The 15,237-nt window shown below is 50.5% G+C and overlaps 1 protein-coding gene across 2 annotated transcripts in view; it reads left to right on the top strand.

Moving 5' to 3' along the window:
- The window catches only part of LOC149365615 (uncharacterized), a 28,338-nt gene extending 21,199 nt beyond the window's left edge, over positions 1-7,139 (top strand). For both annotated transcript variants that reach the window (XM_089544631.1, XM_089544623.1), the window contains exons 17-20: positions 94-331; positions 2,255-2,590; positions 6,166-6,413; positions 6,724-7,139. In XM_089544631.1, coding sequence (XP_089400757.1) covers positions 94-331; positions 2,255-2,590; positions 6,166-6,413; positions 6,724-6,994 — 1,093 coding nt within the window. In that variant the 3' untranslated portion in view covers positions 6,995-7,139. The remainder of the gene's footprint in view (positions 1-93; positions 332-2,254; positions 2,591-6,165; positions 6,414-6,723) is intronic.
- The last annotated feature ends 8,098 nt before the right edge of the window (positions 7,140-15,237 follow it).

Raw genomic sequence — 15,237 nt, 5'->3', positions numbered from 1 at the left:
TGCACAGCTCAGTGACAGTACCTCCTCCCTTTCCGTTGCTTGCATCACCTGCACAGCTCAGTGACAGTACCTCATCCTTTTCCTTTGTGCCAGGTACGCGATGAAGATCCGGGCGCTGCTCAAGTCGTACCGCATCGAAAGCGAAAGCGAGGCCCTCTCCGGTGCTGTGTCCAAGCTCAGCAAGTACGTGAAGGAGAAGAACGACCCTACGGACATGGCCATGGTGCTCGAGAGCCAGGTCGAGCACGTGGTGCGCCGAACGCGCGAGGAGTTCTTCTCGCAGCAGCTGGACCCGGCTCGCGAGAACCTTAAGGCCTCCGCCTGGTACCAGGTGAGACATCGTACGCTTTCTTTTCTGCGTACATCGCTTTCAATCTGGTATTCTGCCGAGCTGTGGTCAGTGCATATTGGGGGAAGCTGGGTGAGCGAACAAACGAGCCGAAAACAGATATGGCACACGAAAGTATGGCACATTCTCTCGAAATCAGTGCTGTATTTGTTTATTGTTTGGTTTATTGGGGTTTAACGTCCCAAAGCGACTCTGGCTTTGAGGAACGCCGTAGTGAAGGGCTCCGGAAATTTCGACCACCTGGGGTTCGTGCACTGACATCGCACAGTACACGGGCCTCTAGAAATTCAGCCGCCGTGGCCGGGATCGAACCCGCGTCTTTCGGGCCAACAGCCGAGCGCCGTAACCACTGAGCCACTGCGGCGGTTAGTGCTTTATTTGTGTATTTGTGTCACTCCCTTTGTCTTTCGCTGTCTTAATTAGACGCATGTAGAACTGGCAGGCGGAATCCACACTTCAGGCAGGAATGGTGAATGGTGGACGTGTGTCTTGAAGGACTGACACCAGCGCCGCGGAGCGTTAGCTGGCAGTCTGAGACCATGCTGCACGGTGTTTACGACGGCTGACGATAACGGGTGGCCGTATAGTAAGAGTACCCTGCAGCCGCTGTCGTCATCAGCGGTGCTAATGTCAGTTCAAGCGACGCGCTCTAGCATTCGTATTAAGCTTGCGGAGGGTGTCACAGTGCAAGATGGGAGGCTTTAGGCATTTCTTAGTTCGACCAGCCTGCTGCCGCCTCACCTTCTCCCCTTCCCGGTAATGGAAGTGCCTGCCTGGCTGGCGTTCAGTGTTTACAGCGGAAGCCTGAAAGATTGTGCTGTTCAGGGGGAGGAGGGGGAAAGGACTTCTGTCCCCCTAGTTTGTCGTGGTGTCCCTTCGAAGCACAGGGATACACACATACTTGCTAAGACGGGCTGACTAGCCATAGTGATACATTCAGAAGGTAGCATGACGGGGACCAAGACGGCCGATAGTTATGGCTTTATATCAGCGACTGCATGCAGTCTCCCACCGACGTGACGCAAGCTGCCTTGGAATAGCTTCTGAGAGATACTTTACTCCCTGTTACGAGCCTTTCACATCCAAGAGTGAAGAATGCTTCCGTTGGGAATCTGAAACGTCTGAACGACCGACTTTCTTAGTGGCCGTCCTAATTCTATGCGAGATTTCGCCAAACCATTGACGCATTCGACGGCGACTGATTTCAAAAGTTTGGTGTGGTAGTAAGGAATAGATGATTACTACGGTCGTGGCGTAAGCAAGGTGGGTAATAGCGAGCTGAGGTAATATGCCCGTGACACTTCCTCCGGGTATTCGGCAAAAAGTTTTAGTCGAAGAATGAGAAGGGACAGTTCGAGCTTGTGGCCTTATGTGTATTGGTGCTCAGTAATGCATATTCATTGTGCCTTCAGCGAAAAGAAAGTCTTATATAAATAAAAACTACTAGAGGGCTTACTCTTCCTTCGTTTTTGAGCGTATTCTGAGGACATTTCACCGTGACGTGGGTTTTGACAAAGTCCTATGATCTGGATTTGGTTGGTTTGGTTTGGTTTATGGGGTTTAACGTCCCAAAGCGACTAAGGCTATGAGAGACGCCGTAGTGGAGGGCTCCGGAAATTTCGACCACCTGGGGTTCTTTAACGTGCACTGACATCGCCCAGTACACGGGTCCCTAGCATTTCTCCTTCAAAGAAATTCTAGCCGCCGCGGCCGGGATCAAACCCGCGTCTTTTGGGTCAGCAGCCGAGCACCATAACCACTGAGCCACCGCGGCGGCTGATCTAGCTTTGGCGTTTTTCGTTCGATGGCAACCGTAAACTAGCTTTACACCTTAAGGCGACTATATTAAGGCTAACACCTTGTGGTGGGTAATTCTTGAAAGTATCATGTGGGGTCGGCACGCAGGTGACGTACGATCTTCAGTCGTCGGAAGGTGGCATCCAGAGCTTCCCCTGGGTGGTGTCCGATGTGCTCATGCGCATCGTGGTCAACACGTCCTCCTGCGTCCCCGGGCCGGTATCGCGCAACAGCTTCAGCCAGCGACTCGGTGCGCTGCTGCTGGGCAGGCCGCACCCTGGTGGCGGCGACCAGGGCGACACGCAGCACGGCGACACGCAGGTGCTGACCAACCTGCTCAGGCTCATGTACGACTGGATCGAGTCCAGCCGCGAGTTCCTCTTCATCAAGGACCCGCAGGAACTGGGTCTCTACAAGAACATCATGCGCGAGGCATGCGTCAAGGTGCGTGGGGTCAGCAAGAGAGCTGCGTGGGGCGGAGATCATTCGCGAAAGTAAACGTACACGGTCATCCACGCGTAGTTAAAACACTCTAGCGCATGGCCGCACTCTCCAGAGGGCCATCGCGTGCGACACAGTCGCTCATCGCAGCAAAGTGGCGCAGGAGAAGGTATACCTGGATGTGGTGCTTCGCGTCATCTGCCACTTCGCTTCGATGCGCAGCCGTTTCAGACGCAGTGACCCTCCAAAGAGCATGGCCATGCGCTAGCGTATTCTAACTAAGAATGGACGACCCTGTACAAGCTAGAGGGCTGGGCATCTTTGCGTACTTTGTGCATGGGGATCTTTTTTGCATCGCCGATAACTGTCTTGTGTTCTTCGCCATCCAAAATCTGTAGAAAACGGGATGGGAGCAGCATTGTGGTTGGCCTGCTCAACAAAACTAAGTCTGTCTTTCGTACAGAAACACTATGTACAGTTACATGCGGCAGCTTTGAAATGAAGCGCCATGCACTGCTGAATGGGAAGATTTCAAAGCGCCGGCGTTTTGTCTCGTGTTTGACCTTGCGTCAAGTCTACAAGGATGAGGGTGATAGTCACTCGACTTAAGCACTAGTGTGTGCTGATTGTGCGCTATGAATATAAAGTGTCAGCACAGCGCAAACCTACGAACGCACGCACCGGATAAGCCTTGGCCAATGGTAAAGGTTATGCACCTGCCTGCCTACCTCCAGCAGTCAACCGGCTGGTACGGATATGGCTACGCTATTACGTCTCCGCTATCCTGCTATCACAACTTATCAGAACTGAATAATAACGAACAGCCGTACTTCCTTGACGGTTCCCCCTGCCTTATGTTCGGCTTCTTTTCAAACAATCGGGAAATGCGCAGGATCGGGCGCCTAACCTAGATTAAGGTTTATGTTGTGAAAGTTTCCAGAGCTTAAGAAGCTAAAGGGGATATTTATGAGCGCTTTCAAGACCTTTTACACGCTGCTGGTGTAAAGAAGTGAGAACGATATCATGTGGCAACACAGTAATCTAATTTCACCGCACTGTAAAAAAATGACTGAGGCTTAACTTGGTTAAGCCTGGAGAATGCGAAGCATCATCGTGTCGCGTAATTTGGAGGCGCACAACCCCAGCGACGGCCCGAGGTGGGCAAGGTGGGCCCCCGTTTCTCCACTGTCGTGACGTCATCGTGTCACGTGGTGTGACGTCATGTATCACGTGATTTGGAGGCGCACAACCACAGCGACGGCGCGAGGTGGGCCTCCCGTTTCTCCACTGTCGTGACGTCATCGTGTCACGTGGTGTGACGTCATGTATCACGTGATTTGGAGGCGCACAACCACAGCGGCAGCGCGAGGTGGGCACCCGTTTCTCCACTGTCGTGACGTCATCGTGTCACGTGTGTGACGTCATGTATCACGTGATTTGGAGGCGCAGGCGCGAGGTGGGCCCCCGTTTCTCTACTGTCGTGACGTCATCGTGTCACGTGGTGTGACGTCATGTATCACGTGATTTGGAGGCGCATAACCACGGTGAAGGGCTGAAGTAGTAGCTAAAGTAGTATGCTTCGCATAAAAAAAAACAATTCAGGAGGGCACTTTGTTGACCTAAAGTGCGGTGAGGCGAAAGCCTTAAGCACAGTGTTGCTGCTTGTGTCACTGATGTGTGGTTAAGGTGTTAAGCTTCGCCTCTAAGAGTGGGACGCGACAGCGCCTTGCAACGCTACCAGGGAGTCCACAGAACGCCATCGCTCGTTCGGTTCTACGCCTTGCTCGTCGGTGAATTGGTTTTTGAGGAAAGGAAATTATCTGTGTCGCATACTTCGGTGGACACCTGAACCTCGCCGTAACGGGAAGGGAGGAAGGTGGGAGTGAACAAAGACACCGTATTCCGCGCCTTTGTTCATTCCAAACCATCGAGCAGGCATGGCGGAGTGGTAGCATGCTCGTCTCGCACTCCAGAGACTGGGGTTCGATTGTCGAACTCGACCGATTTCCTACTCGGTTTTATTTATTTGTCTAGCCTGATTAGAAAGATTAATTAGTCTAATTGGGTAAATTAAGCAATTAACTAAACTCATTCCCACTTACTTGGAGCATCACTGTACGATCCCTTTAATTGGTCTCATGGTTACTAGCCAAGCGCGCCGCAGCTCCGCCGGAGCGAAGGATGAACCTCCATCGATGAGACGAAAAGCCAGGAATGCGCAGGTGTTTTGGTGCGACCGGACCCAGGAAAAGCAAAGGCGGTGAGAAGAGAAAAGAAAAAAGCTTTTAAAAAAAATTGCGCAAAGACAGGTTACTCGTGTAAGGTTTCTACAGGTGGTTTTTGTTTTTATTTTGTTCTCTCGAGCGCTGTATCTTTTAGCTAGCACGAAGCGTCGCTCTTAAGGGAACATCCCAAGGTGCCGGCTCTGTTGAATTAACGTTTTCTTGTTCGTCGATAGAAATGTTCTGGGCGATTTGTGATTAGTATGTGTTCCTGATAGAGTGAAGGGTGGGGCCAATCGCGATGACGCTTGGACAGGTTGCGTTATCAATGGGCAGTCACTTGAAAAAGAAGTGCAAAGAATTCCTGCACAAAAACCAAGAATTTTCTTTCTTCATCGATGCGTCGCTAGAGGCTGCCGCTAGCGAACATTAAGAAAGCTGGTGCAATGAACGCGACAGTAACAAACCTTTTTGAGCCTCTGGCGCAGTCACCGGAGGCTCGCCATGTTTATCAGCCAGTCTTGAAGTTCTGCACTGTGAAATCCAGAGTAATCTTCGAACGACTTACAAAGGCTGCTAGTGGATATATACTAGCCGTTTGCCCGCACACAGCCGCCCTGGCTTTGTCAGGGTGCTGCACGGGAAGCCAATATGGCGGTTTCCCGCAATTCACCTTCATGCAGCCCCCGCCTTTCATGCACAAACTGCATGTTTTGCCACTGCGAAGCTCACGCTTAGCCCTTTTTTTTTCCTAGCGCTTTCAACAAAACCGTGTATGTGTTGATTACCGCACTTATGCGCACGCTGCCCCCCCCCCCCCCCCTTCCCCTAAAAAATATCTGCTGGCGTACAACAGTCAATCTGCAGACCAAGCACCAAAACCGCAGCACATATCGCTCTGAATACAGGCTGGTATGTCCGGTTTGAGCTTCAAACCGGGAATGGACAGCCCGGTATGAGCTCCGTACCGGAGCGGTCTGTCCGGTTTGGGATCGATACCGGACCGGTATGAACCGGTATAGCCAACAAACCGGACGGGTCTCGCCGGTATGAGAGTGATACCGGACCGGTATGAAACCGATATGTTCCGGTAAAATCCGGTTTGTCGCGATACCGGATTTTTCAATAGGGGAGTTGGGCTCCCAGCTCTCCTCTTGTCGTGACGTCACGCGGTCACGTGGTAGCGCGCCGCAGCTCCGCCGGAGCGAAGGATGAACCTCCATCGATGGCAGAAATGTGCAAGCAGTATTGCTTTCGCAATAAAAATATGCATTCATAGATAAATGTACTTAGTGTGTGTCATTCTCAGTGTGCGAGGGCCTGTAGCGGGAGTTCACTGTTCACTTCCCATCGCAGGTGTCCCGCTCCCTCTCAAGGGACGTGCCACCGCACAAGCTGGTGGTCCTGTGCCTGCGCTTCGCGTGCGCGTGGTGCCTGAAGATCTTCCAGGGCGGCAGCGACGGAGAACTCATCTCCTTGGAGTGCCGCCGCCGCTACCGGCTGGGACACCTGGCCCTCATCACGCTCAACCGGCTTTCCATGTCCGGCAACCTGGCCTATCTGCGCAGGGCACCGGAGGTGTGCCCCTCCACAGAGCTAGTCAGGTATTTCACACACTGTTCGTTGTGTTAACGAACTGCGTTAGGAATTGCAGCTGACAGGTTGTGTTACTGCGATGTTTTAAGTGGGTACATAATCGGCATGCTTGGAGAAATACTCTAAAATCAGCATACTCCTCTCAGTCTTGATTTATTGAGGAAGTAATTAAAAACAGCCAGTGCATGTTTCGGAAATCCAAGGCGACTTCACAGCTTTTCGAAAGCACCGCTACGCGCAGTGCCTTGGTAACTATTCATCGCAGTGCACGAAATACCCTGAATTGTCTTCCGCTGTCCTATTGGCTGTCCTCCCCAGGATTTACATCGACCGGGAAGACGAAGAATTCTTCCTAATCCTGCGTCGCTACGAAGACGTCTTCACGGCGGTCATGATGGGCTGGTCCGGCGTACAGGACATCCAATGCGACCTCAAGACGGACCGCATGGACGAGTGGTTTCTCCAGCTCATGGTCACCGGAAGCCGCTGGGCTCTGGAGCGCCTGAAGGAGATCGTCGTCTACCCGTCTTTCCGCGAGGTGCTGTCGCTCATGTTCAAGCGGCAGCTTTCGCAGACAGACCTAGAATAACGCCGTCGCCAGGACAGGACAGGGATGATGGATAAGCCAAGCCCCACAGCCCTTCCCCAAAGCAGCAGTGCTCGTCTTTTACCAAGACGAGTGCACACATCTGCGGCGATATTTTTGCGCTATAAAGAAGTTGTATATATTTTTACTATTGTTTCTATAGGTTACCTCTGGCCGCCGCGGTGGCTCAGCGGTTATGGTGCTCGGCTACTGTCCCGAAAGACGCGGGTTCGATCCCTGCCGCGGCGGCTAGAATTTCTTTGGAGGAGAAATTCTAGAGGCCCGTGTACTGTGCGATGTCAGTGCACGTTAAAGAAACCCAGGTGGTCGAAATTTCCGGAGCCCTCCACTACGGCGTCTCTCGTAGCCTTAGTCGCTTTGGGACGTTAAACCGCACAAACCAAACCTATAGGTTGCCTCTATACACGCTAGTTCAATCTGATTTTTCTGGGTGTATTTTTTCATTTGTTTATTCTTTTGTAGTCGTATTGCGTATTTATGCCTTGTTAGGAAACGAGGTGTACACACCTTGTGAACTCTGGACGTTCATTTTTTTAAGCGTTGCGATGCTCTGAATTTATTAGACAAGTGCGGCATCAGAAATTAACTCACCAGATTGCATGGCGGGTTCGAGCGGCCCAGGACTCAACGGATGCCGTCTTGTAAGCCTCGAAACTGCTCTACTTAAGCAACGCCTTAGTTTTTACCCGATAAATAATTTCAACCAGTTCCGTGCTTTCTTTGTGGACAGATGATTGAAATGAACCCCACCCACCTGGTGGTGGTGGTGGTGAAAACATTTATTCAGAACGGACAGGAGGTGTTTGGATCAGCCCGTAAGGGACCGATCCTTACAAACACTAGGTGGAGGTCCCTAGTTTGGGACCCCAGTGGCGGTAGCCGCCGCCCGGGCGCGCCTGACTAAGGCTTGTTGGGCCTGTAAGTCGTGGCAGCCGAGCAGGGTCGCCTCCCAGTCCTCCCGGGTCGGGTTGGGGATAGGGGGAATGGCCGGGTTGGAGGGGCAGGCCCACACCATGTGATAGGTGTCCGAAGACACCGCACTACAGTGCGGGCAGTTGCCGCTAAAGGAGGGATCGAAATGTTATAGGGCTGCCGGGCACAGCAATGTATTGGTGAAGAGGCGGAGAAGGAGCCGCTCATCCGCCGTCTTGAGGCCTTTACAGGGGCTAGGGTAAAGGCGATGGCTATCTTGATAGTAGGCTGCGATATTTTTGAACGTATAGACCGGATTAAAATCGGGTTCCTTATCAGGTGGGGAGGAGAAAACAGCCCGGTGAGAGCGCGCGGGCGGCTGCGTCTGCTGCCTCGTTTCCTGCCAACCCCTGATGAGCAGGGGCACACATGAGGTAACGGTGAGCGGGGTCCGTATCCCGTATGGAATTTTGGTATATTCGATAGGCTAGGAAAGGAGTGCAGCCTTGTTCGACGTTCCGACAGGCCCCTCGTATGTATTTTGAATTGGAATGTGAGGCCGCGAGAGCAATCGCGACCTCTTCTGCTTGTGTTGCACTGCGGGCTCTGAAAGTGAGGCCGTTAACTGTGTTGCTGTTGTGAACTACCGCGGCTGTGTACCATCCCCCGTGGTGAGGGCCGGAGGCGTCCACGTAGTATACACCTGTTTTGTTGCCATAATATCGGGCTAGCGCTTCCGCTCGTGCCAGGCGCCGACCATTATGGTCTTCATGTGACATGTTTGCTGGAAGAGGCCGCACGTGGAGGGCACGTCTCCACAGTTAGGCTGTGGGCGAGTTTAAAGACCGCTAGCTCAACTCTTGGAGCACGGATTGAGTTGCGCCTGGTCAACAATATGAACCGAGGATCGTGTGTCTGTTTTTGCGATGTTTCCATTGCCTGCTTGAAACCATTTACTTTTCTCGACAGGCGTACACGTACGCAGCGCAGAAACGTCCCGGGGTGCTCAGTTTATCGATAAATTCGCGCATTTCTACGTCGAGGAGGAGCCATCGCTTGATAGATACACGCGCACTGCAGGGAGGGGAATCCCCCTCCTGCTTGCGTGTGCGTCGAACTTGGATGTCCCTCGTCGTCCTGTCTCCCAATCACCCGTTATAGTTTTCCTCCCCCGCGTCGTCCTCCGAAAAGGAATCTGATCTCTCGCTTGTGCGGCGGGAAATACTGAGGCACCCTGACCAAGAAATTGTCGTTAAAGTTGAGCCTATACTGGTCGTGGCACAAGCTTAGACATAGCGTTGTGCTTTACCCAGCTGCTGGCAAACTGAGGCCGTGAAGGTGACATCATTTTACCCATAGTACGTTTGTTCACCCATGTAAGAGACCCTTTACAGTGCTCGCGGTCGTAAACACACGAAAACTGGTCCATTTGAATGAACTTCTATGCTACTTGGAAGTGTGATATATGTGGGAGAGTGCCACGAGGATGAAACATCCCTGGTCACATGGGCATCCCCGGCAATGAGCTGGCTCACCAGCTTGCCTGCGAAACCATACACCGGGCGCCGGGGATCCCATGGACGAGCCCACCGACGGAGCAGGCGGTCAGGGCTTACAAACGTACTGTCGACGAATACTACGCGCGGCAAAAATTGGATTTAGCTGATTTACCACCACCGCACCAATCCTTATCGATCCGTGAAGCTCGCATTCTTCGCCGAATACAGTTTAATCTCCTACATACACCAGCCAAACTTTACCTATACCGGTACACTTCCACACCTCAGTGCGAAAACTGCCGACACACATATGCAGACATAGAACACTGCCTTACACAGTGCCACGCAGTCTTCCAGTCCCCCGCCTATCCTTTCCCCCCACCCCCACCGTGGCCCATCTGGCTCGCCTCCCTGGATCTGAGACTGCAACGTGCCCTCGTCGCCTTGGCCCAGGCTGTACTGAACGCCTAATAGAAAGGATGTTCGAATAAAAATGTCACACCACCACCACCTCCTACGCACGTTTCACTTTCCAGCCTAGACTCTACGGCTTTGTGAAAGCGCCAGAGCTCGTTGATGGTCCGCTGACAGTAAACTGGAAATAGGGGCCGCTAATTACCATTTGATATTAGGATGCCTACTTTACATTAGGAGTATTAACGAATCCAGTTTTTCGATGCTTGCTCCTACGTGCGTGATGGTGTGTATTAAAACGCGTGATGAAATTCAATAATTCTAATCTCAGCACCTCCAGTTGCAGGAATGTCATTTATCGCTGGATTTAATAGAATTGTAAAACTTTAGGTTTTCGCCTAGACGACAGCCAGAAGTCCTTGGACCCTATAGCTGCGGCTTCGGCCATTCGGACGTGAGTACTCTAGCCTATACTGGCTAGAGTACTCACCCGCCCCGGTGGCTCTGTGGTTACGGTGTTCGGCTGCTGGCCTGAATGACGCGGGTTTGGATCCCGGCCGCGGCGGTCGAATTTCGATGTAGGTGAACTTCTAGAGGCGCGTGTACTGTGCGATGTCAGTGCACGTTAAAGAACCCCGGATGGTCGAAATTTCCGGAGCCCTTCACTACGGCGTCCCTCATAGACTGAGTCGCTTTGGGACGTTAAACCCCCATAAACCAAATCCCCCCGACTAGTAGAGGCTACACAACACCGGGTTCGGAAATGCGCTTGCAAGCGACGCCAAGTGGTGACCTGGCTCTTGTTTAAAGATTTATCGGCTGAAGGGTATTTCACCCGCCCTTGTCTACAGTGTTGTGTGATCGCTCTGTAAGACACTAAGCGGTAGCGCCCCGTGAAGCCTTCGGTGAGCCCACCAGTTCGGACTCCTCCAGCTAATTCGTGGTTAAATTTGTGTGCTATTCCTGCTGGTCTGCAGGATTCTCTCCGCCTCGGGAGAAGTTCTCCCTCTGGCGAAGTTCTTCACGGCAACATCAGAGCCGCCAACTATAATTTTCGCTGCGTTTTCCTTGTGACGGATGCGGTGCATGTTTCATGGGTAGTGGTGGGATTCTGAGTCTGGAGAAAAATATTGGGAGCTCCACCTTGGTGTCCGCACTGAGAAGATATCCGAGAAGAGAACAAAGCCTCTTACGAGGCGCACCCCTGAAAGCCGCAATCGTGCAAAGCTCTCGACAATAAACAGCGCCGTGTCAAGACTTCTGGCCAGTAAAACAAGCACACGTCTTTTCTCGTAAACGACTCTCTGCACTCGCTTCAATGCAGTGTTTTCAAATAGTTTGCCGCATGTCACTTTATTTCTTGGAGAGGCATCACCGTGCACTTAACTAAGCTTCCTGGAAGGAGCAGTTATCTTCGAAACCTCATCCCATTTTTCTCATCTTATCTCAATCACCTGTCTTCATTTTTGTTCATTTGTGGTAGGAATTTAGAGGATGCGTTCGTCATCTTGTTGCTAGCTTGTTGCAACGGAATGCTGAAACCCGGTGAAATATATATCGAAGCCAAATCTGGGGATGCGAAAGGTTACAGCAACAGCCATCCTGCTGCTACAAGTGAGAGTAACTGACAAGTCCTACGGAAGAAAGTCTCAGAGCGCAGAACGGAAACGCGGATTACGAATTAGGCACGAAAGCTGCTCAAAAAGGACAACGCACTCCGCTGTTTTGCTCACTGTAGGGTTGTTGTTATCTGGACAACGTACCCCTAGTATACCTTGTTCTCAAAGCGTCAGCCAGCACGGAACTATACCTTTTTACAGTTTCTGTAGAGCTGCCCGAGCGGCTTGCGCTGGCAGTGCATTATTTGTGTGTGTATCCTGCATGAAGTCCGGGTACATGGGGGGATCCTCACCCTTCTGTAAGCAGCTGGGGCCGCCGCACTTGGCGAAGTCAAACTTGACGGCACAGTTGTGCGTCAGGTCGTGGCCGCAGCGTGAGTTGGTGCCGCCGTTCGGGGTGTTGGCCCAGAAGTTGTCGACCATCAGGATGACAATGTCTCCTTTCATGCTCTGGTAAAAGATTTTTAGGTTTGTTTTATCAGGTTTTAACGTCCCAAAGCACCTGTCAGTCGCCGCCTGTGTCTTTGCCAATCCCCCGCAGTGGGTACGCGCCATTATTTTGGGGACAACAGCAGCAGCAGTATCAGAAACGAACGCCATTTGATTTTCTCACGCGGGCGCGTAATTTAGAGCTGAGCGCTTTCAATCATTCATTTTTTTTTCTGCGGAGATATTTTAATTATTTTTTTTCCATGCACTGTCTCCAGTTTACGTCAGTATTGATGACACCAAAAGGTTTGCATCGTCACTGTAAATTGCTTTCCTAATCCTCACTAAGACGGCGAGTTGAGCTAGTTAATGTATACTGAAGACAATTAGAGAACACTGGGGAAAAATTTAAGAACACCGAGATCAATTAGGCAAGACTGAAGGCAATTAGGAGTTGGCCTGCATCGACAGGGAACCGCATTCTTATCGTGAAGGGAGCGCTCTCATCGGAAACGGGGATTTTATAAGCAAGAAAAGACTAAGACACGAAATATAGCTGTCGCCACCACCGGCTGATTTCGCAAGCAAAATGCATACGTCAACACTGAACCTTGGGCGCGGATCTCAGAAGCTACGGTACACCGCCATTCACTTCGAAATGATGGCGACCCGGCCTTTTCTCTAATGACGTCACGAGTTGGAATTGACTGGCGAGAAGATCTATAAGCACAATTCTCCCGCCGATAAATGCTTTTTTTTATTGACGGACAAACGTCGGCATAGTCAGAAAGTGAGAGAGATTTAATGAGAACTGGATGGATTTGTTCCCTGTGTTCCTTTACATCGATAGGAAAGTGCTCACCAGTGCATGGCGCTGTTAGTATCGGCAACAGCTGCCCTTAATTTTTCCTTGACAATGTAGAGACATGTGTTGCAATGCTGAAGAAGTGCACCCATGCTGTTGTAGGTACTATACCAAAACATGATGCTCTCCTTGGAAAGAGGGCATCACAAGTTTTGACTTGGATGTGAAAATTTTCCATTTCGCACAAAAAAACAATTGCTGATGATTACGTTACTTCCTAATGCGAAATTTGAGCACCGCTCGTCAGTTGTTTCAGATTTTCGATAGATTGAGGCAAAGAATTCGAGCAAGGCATGAATGTACAATTACTGACAACTTGTGATTTTTCATACGTTGTCCTTCTTCAAGAAACATTCCCTCTAACAGTTCTTGATTGTCATGAAGGAAACTTTGTGGTCGGAGAAATAGATGGATATATGCTCGACTTGCTGCAGCAATGCCTGGTTCTCATAGACGAGGTCTACGCAAGTATTAAGGCGGAAGCCTTTAATGCCTCATCGTTGTAAGCAGGAGCTGTCGACAGAAATGTCACGCTTTTCAATTGATCGAAATGGTTGTGACGTCACAGTGCGCGAATTTCAAACGGGGCCAGTTGTACTTCGGCTAGTAACTAATGCAACCAGTTAAAGGGATGGTATAGTGATGCTCCAAGTAAATAAACAAAACCGAGTAGGAAATTGGTCGAGTTGGGGAATCGAACCAGAGTCTACGGAGTGCGAGAGGAGCACGCTAACCACTCCGCCATGCCAGCTTTTTTTTTCTTTATTGCATTTTCACAACGGGTACAAAGCATAAACCTTGTCAGCAACACTTGCACTGACACGGCACGTTAAGCACTGACACGGCACGTTAAGCACTGACACGGCACGTTAAAATGTTTTCAGTTCAACCAAGTCATCCAACACATTTAACCAAGTCGGCTGATCAGGCAGTGCCTAATACACTTCCCTCAGACGTATGACACCTTCAGTGAAATGCTCGCGTGGAGATCTCACAGCTACTTCTGCATTGTTGAATTGTGTCCTTGTTTTCCATAAACTATGGAGGCCAAGGAGCATATAATGTAATAAGGGATGTCCTGTTTTCCTACCGTTAAGAACCTGATGCCATGCGGGTGTAGCGGTAAATCTTTCTTTAAGGTTCTTTCAAGCACATCCCAGAAAAAAAAACGCATCCCAACAATCTAAAAACACGTGATCTATTGTTTCAGGTTTTTTACATAGAAAACAATCTGTTGACCAAGGGACAAAGAGTCCTTTATCATGCATCCATGTTGTGACCGACAGAGTTCCGGTATGAAGTTTGAAGAAGAAAGTTTTCAAAGATGGGTAAACTGGCATTCTTTTAACATTTTTCAGCACATCTGCTCCTGGGCCTCCGCAGTTTGACAATCGAAAAATGGGTACAGGGAGCATTGATTGAATTAAATCTTTATACAGATTTTTCTAGTGACATTGGAGAGGTACTGCATTGAAAATCGCCCTTGTAACATTCTGTACGCAAGCACAACTTCACGCAGATAACCTCTCACTGCACCACGCATGTTTTCAGCTGAGCATACTACAACTCCTGGTAGCAATCGACATAAACGAACTTGCATAACTGTGCGAAGAAAAATATCGTTCTTGTCGCGAAGAAACATAAAACGGGACGCGATTTGTCGTACAAATAAATGAACAAGACCGAGATCTCCTCTCTTCACGGGCAAGAATAAGTTTGTTCAACTGGTTCTTTCCCATGTCGACGCCCAAATAAATACAGCGAAAACCCGATGGATCCTTTGAATATTGATCCGCGAGGCGCTCAACACATTCATGACATACCATATCTTGGAGATGAGGAAGAGGTTACACACACTTCGGTGGGACTCCACCATGCCAGCTCGATAGTTTGGAATGAACAAAGGCGCGTCTAGTGAACATGGTGTCTTCGTTCACTCCCACCTTCCTCCCTTCCCGTTACGGCGAGGTTCAGGTGTCCACCGGGATATGCGAGACAGTTACATTTCCTTTCCTCAAAAACCAATTTACCGACGGTGGTGGTGAAAATATTTTAATGAAATGGTTTAGGAGGTTGTAGCAGTGGTTGGAGCTCTCAGTCCGCAACCCCATTGGCGTAGGCTGCTGTCCGGGCTCTTTCGATGAGTTGCTTTTGACTCTCTTCGTCCGAGCTGGACAGAGCTGCCTCCCACCCCTCTTGCGTTGGCTGGTTATTAACAGTGATCGCCTGATTTCGTTGGCAGGCCCATACCATATGGTACAGGTCCGCCTTCTCCCCGCAGAATTTGCATTGTGAGTCAAATGACTCCGGGTCTATGGCATGTAGTCTTCATGGGTTGTTGTAAGTGTTGGTCTGTAGCTTTCGGAGGTGTTGTTCCTCCCATTTATCTAGTATCTTAGCTGGCGGAGGGTAGACCCGGCGGAATAATCTTAGGTGCTGAAGTATGTCATTGTAAGTTAGTAGTGGGGTAGGAGGTTCCACGGCATC

This window comes from Amblyomma mixtum, chromosome 1 (assembly GCF_055824585.1).
Source record: "Amblyomma mixtum isolate Tamu chromosome 1, ASM5582458v1, whole genome shotgun sequence".
NCBI classification, from domain to species: domain Eukaryota; kingdom Metazoa; phylum Arthropoda; class Arachnida; order Ixodida; family Ixodidae; genus Amblyomma; species Amblyomma mixtum.
This window is presented reverse-complemented; position numbering and strand designations above follow the sequence as displayed.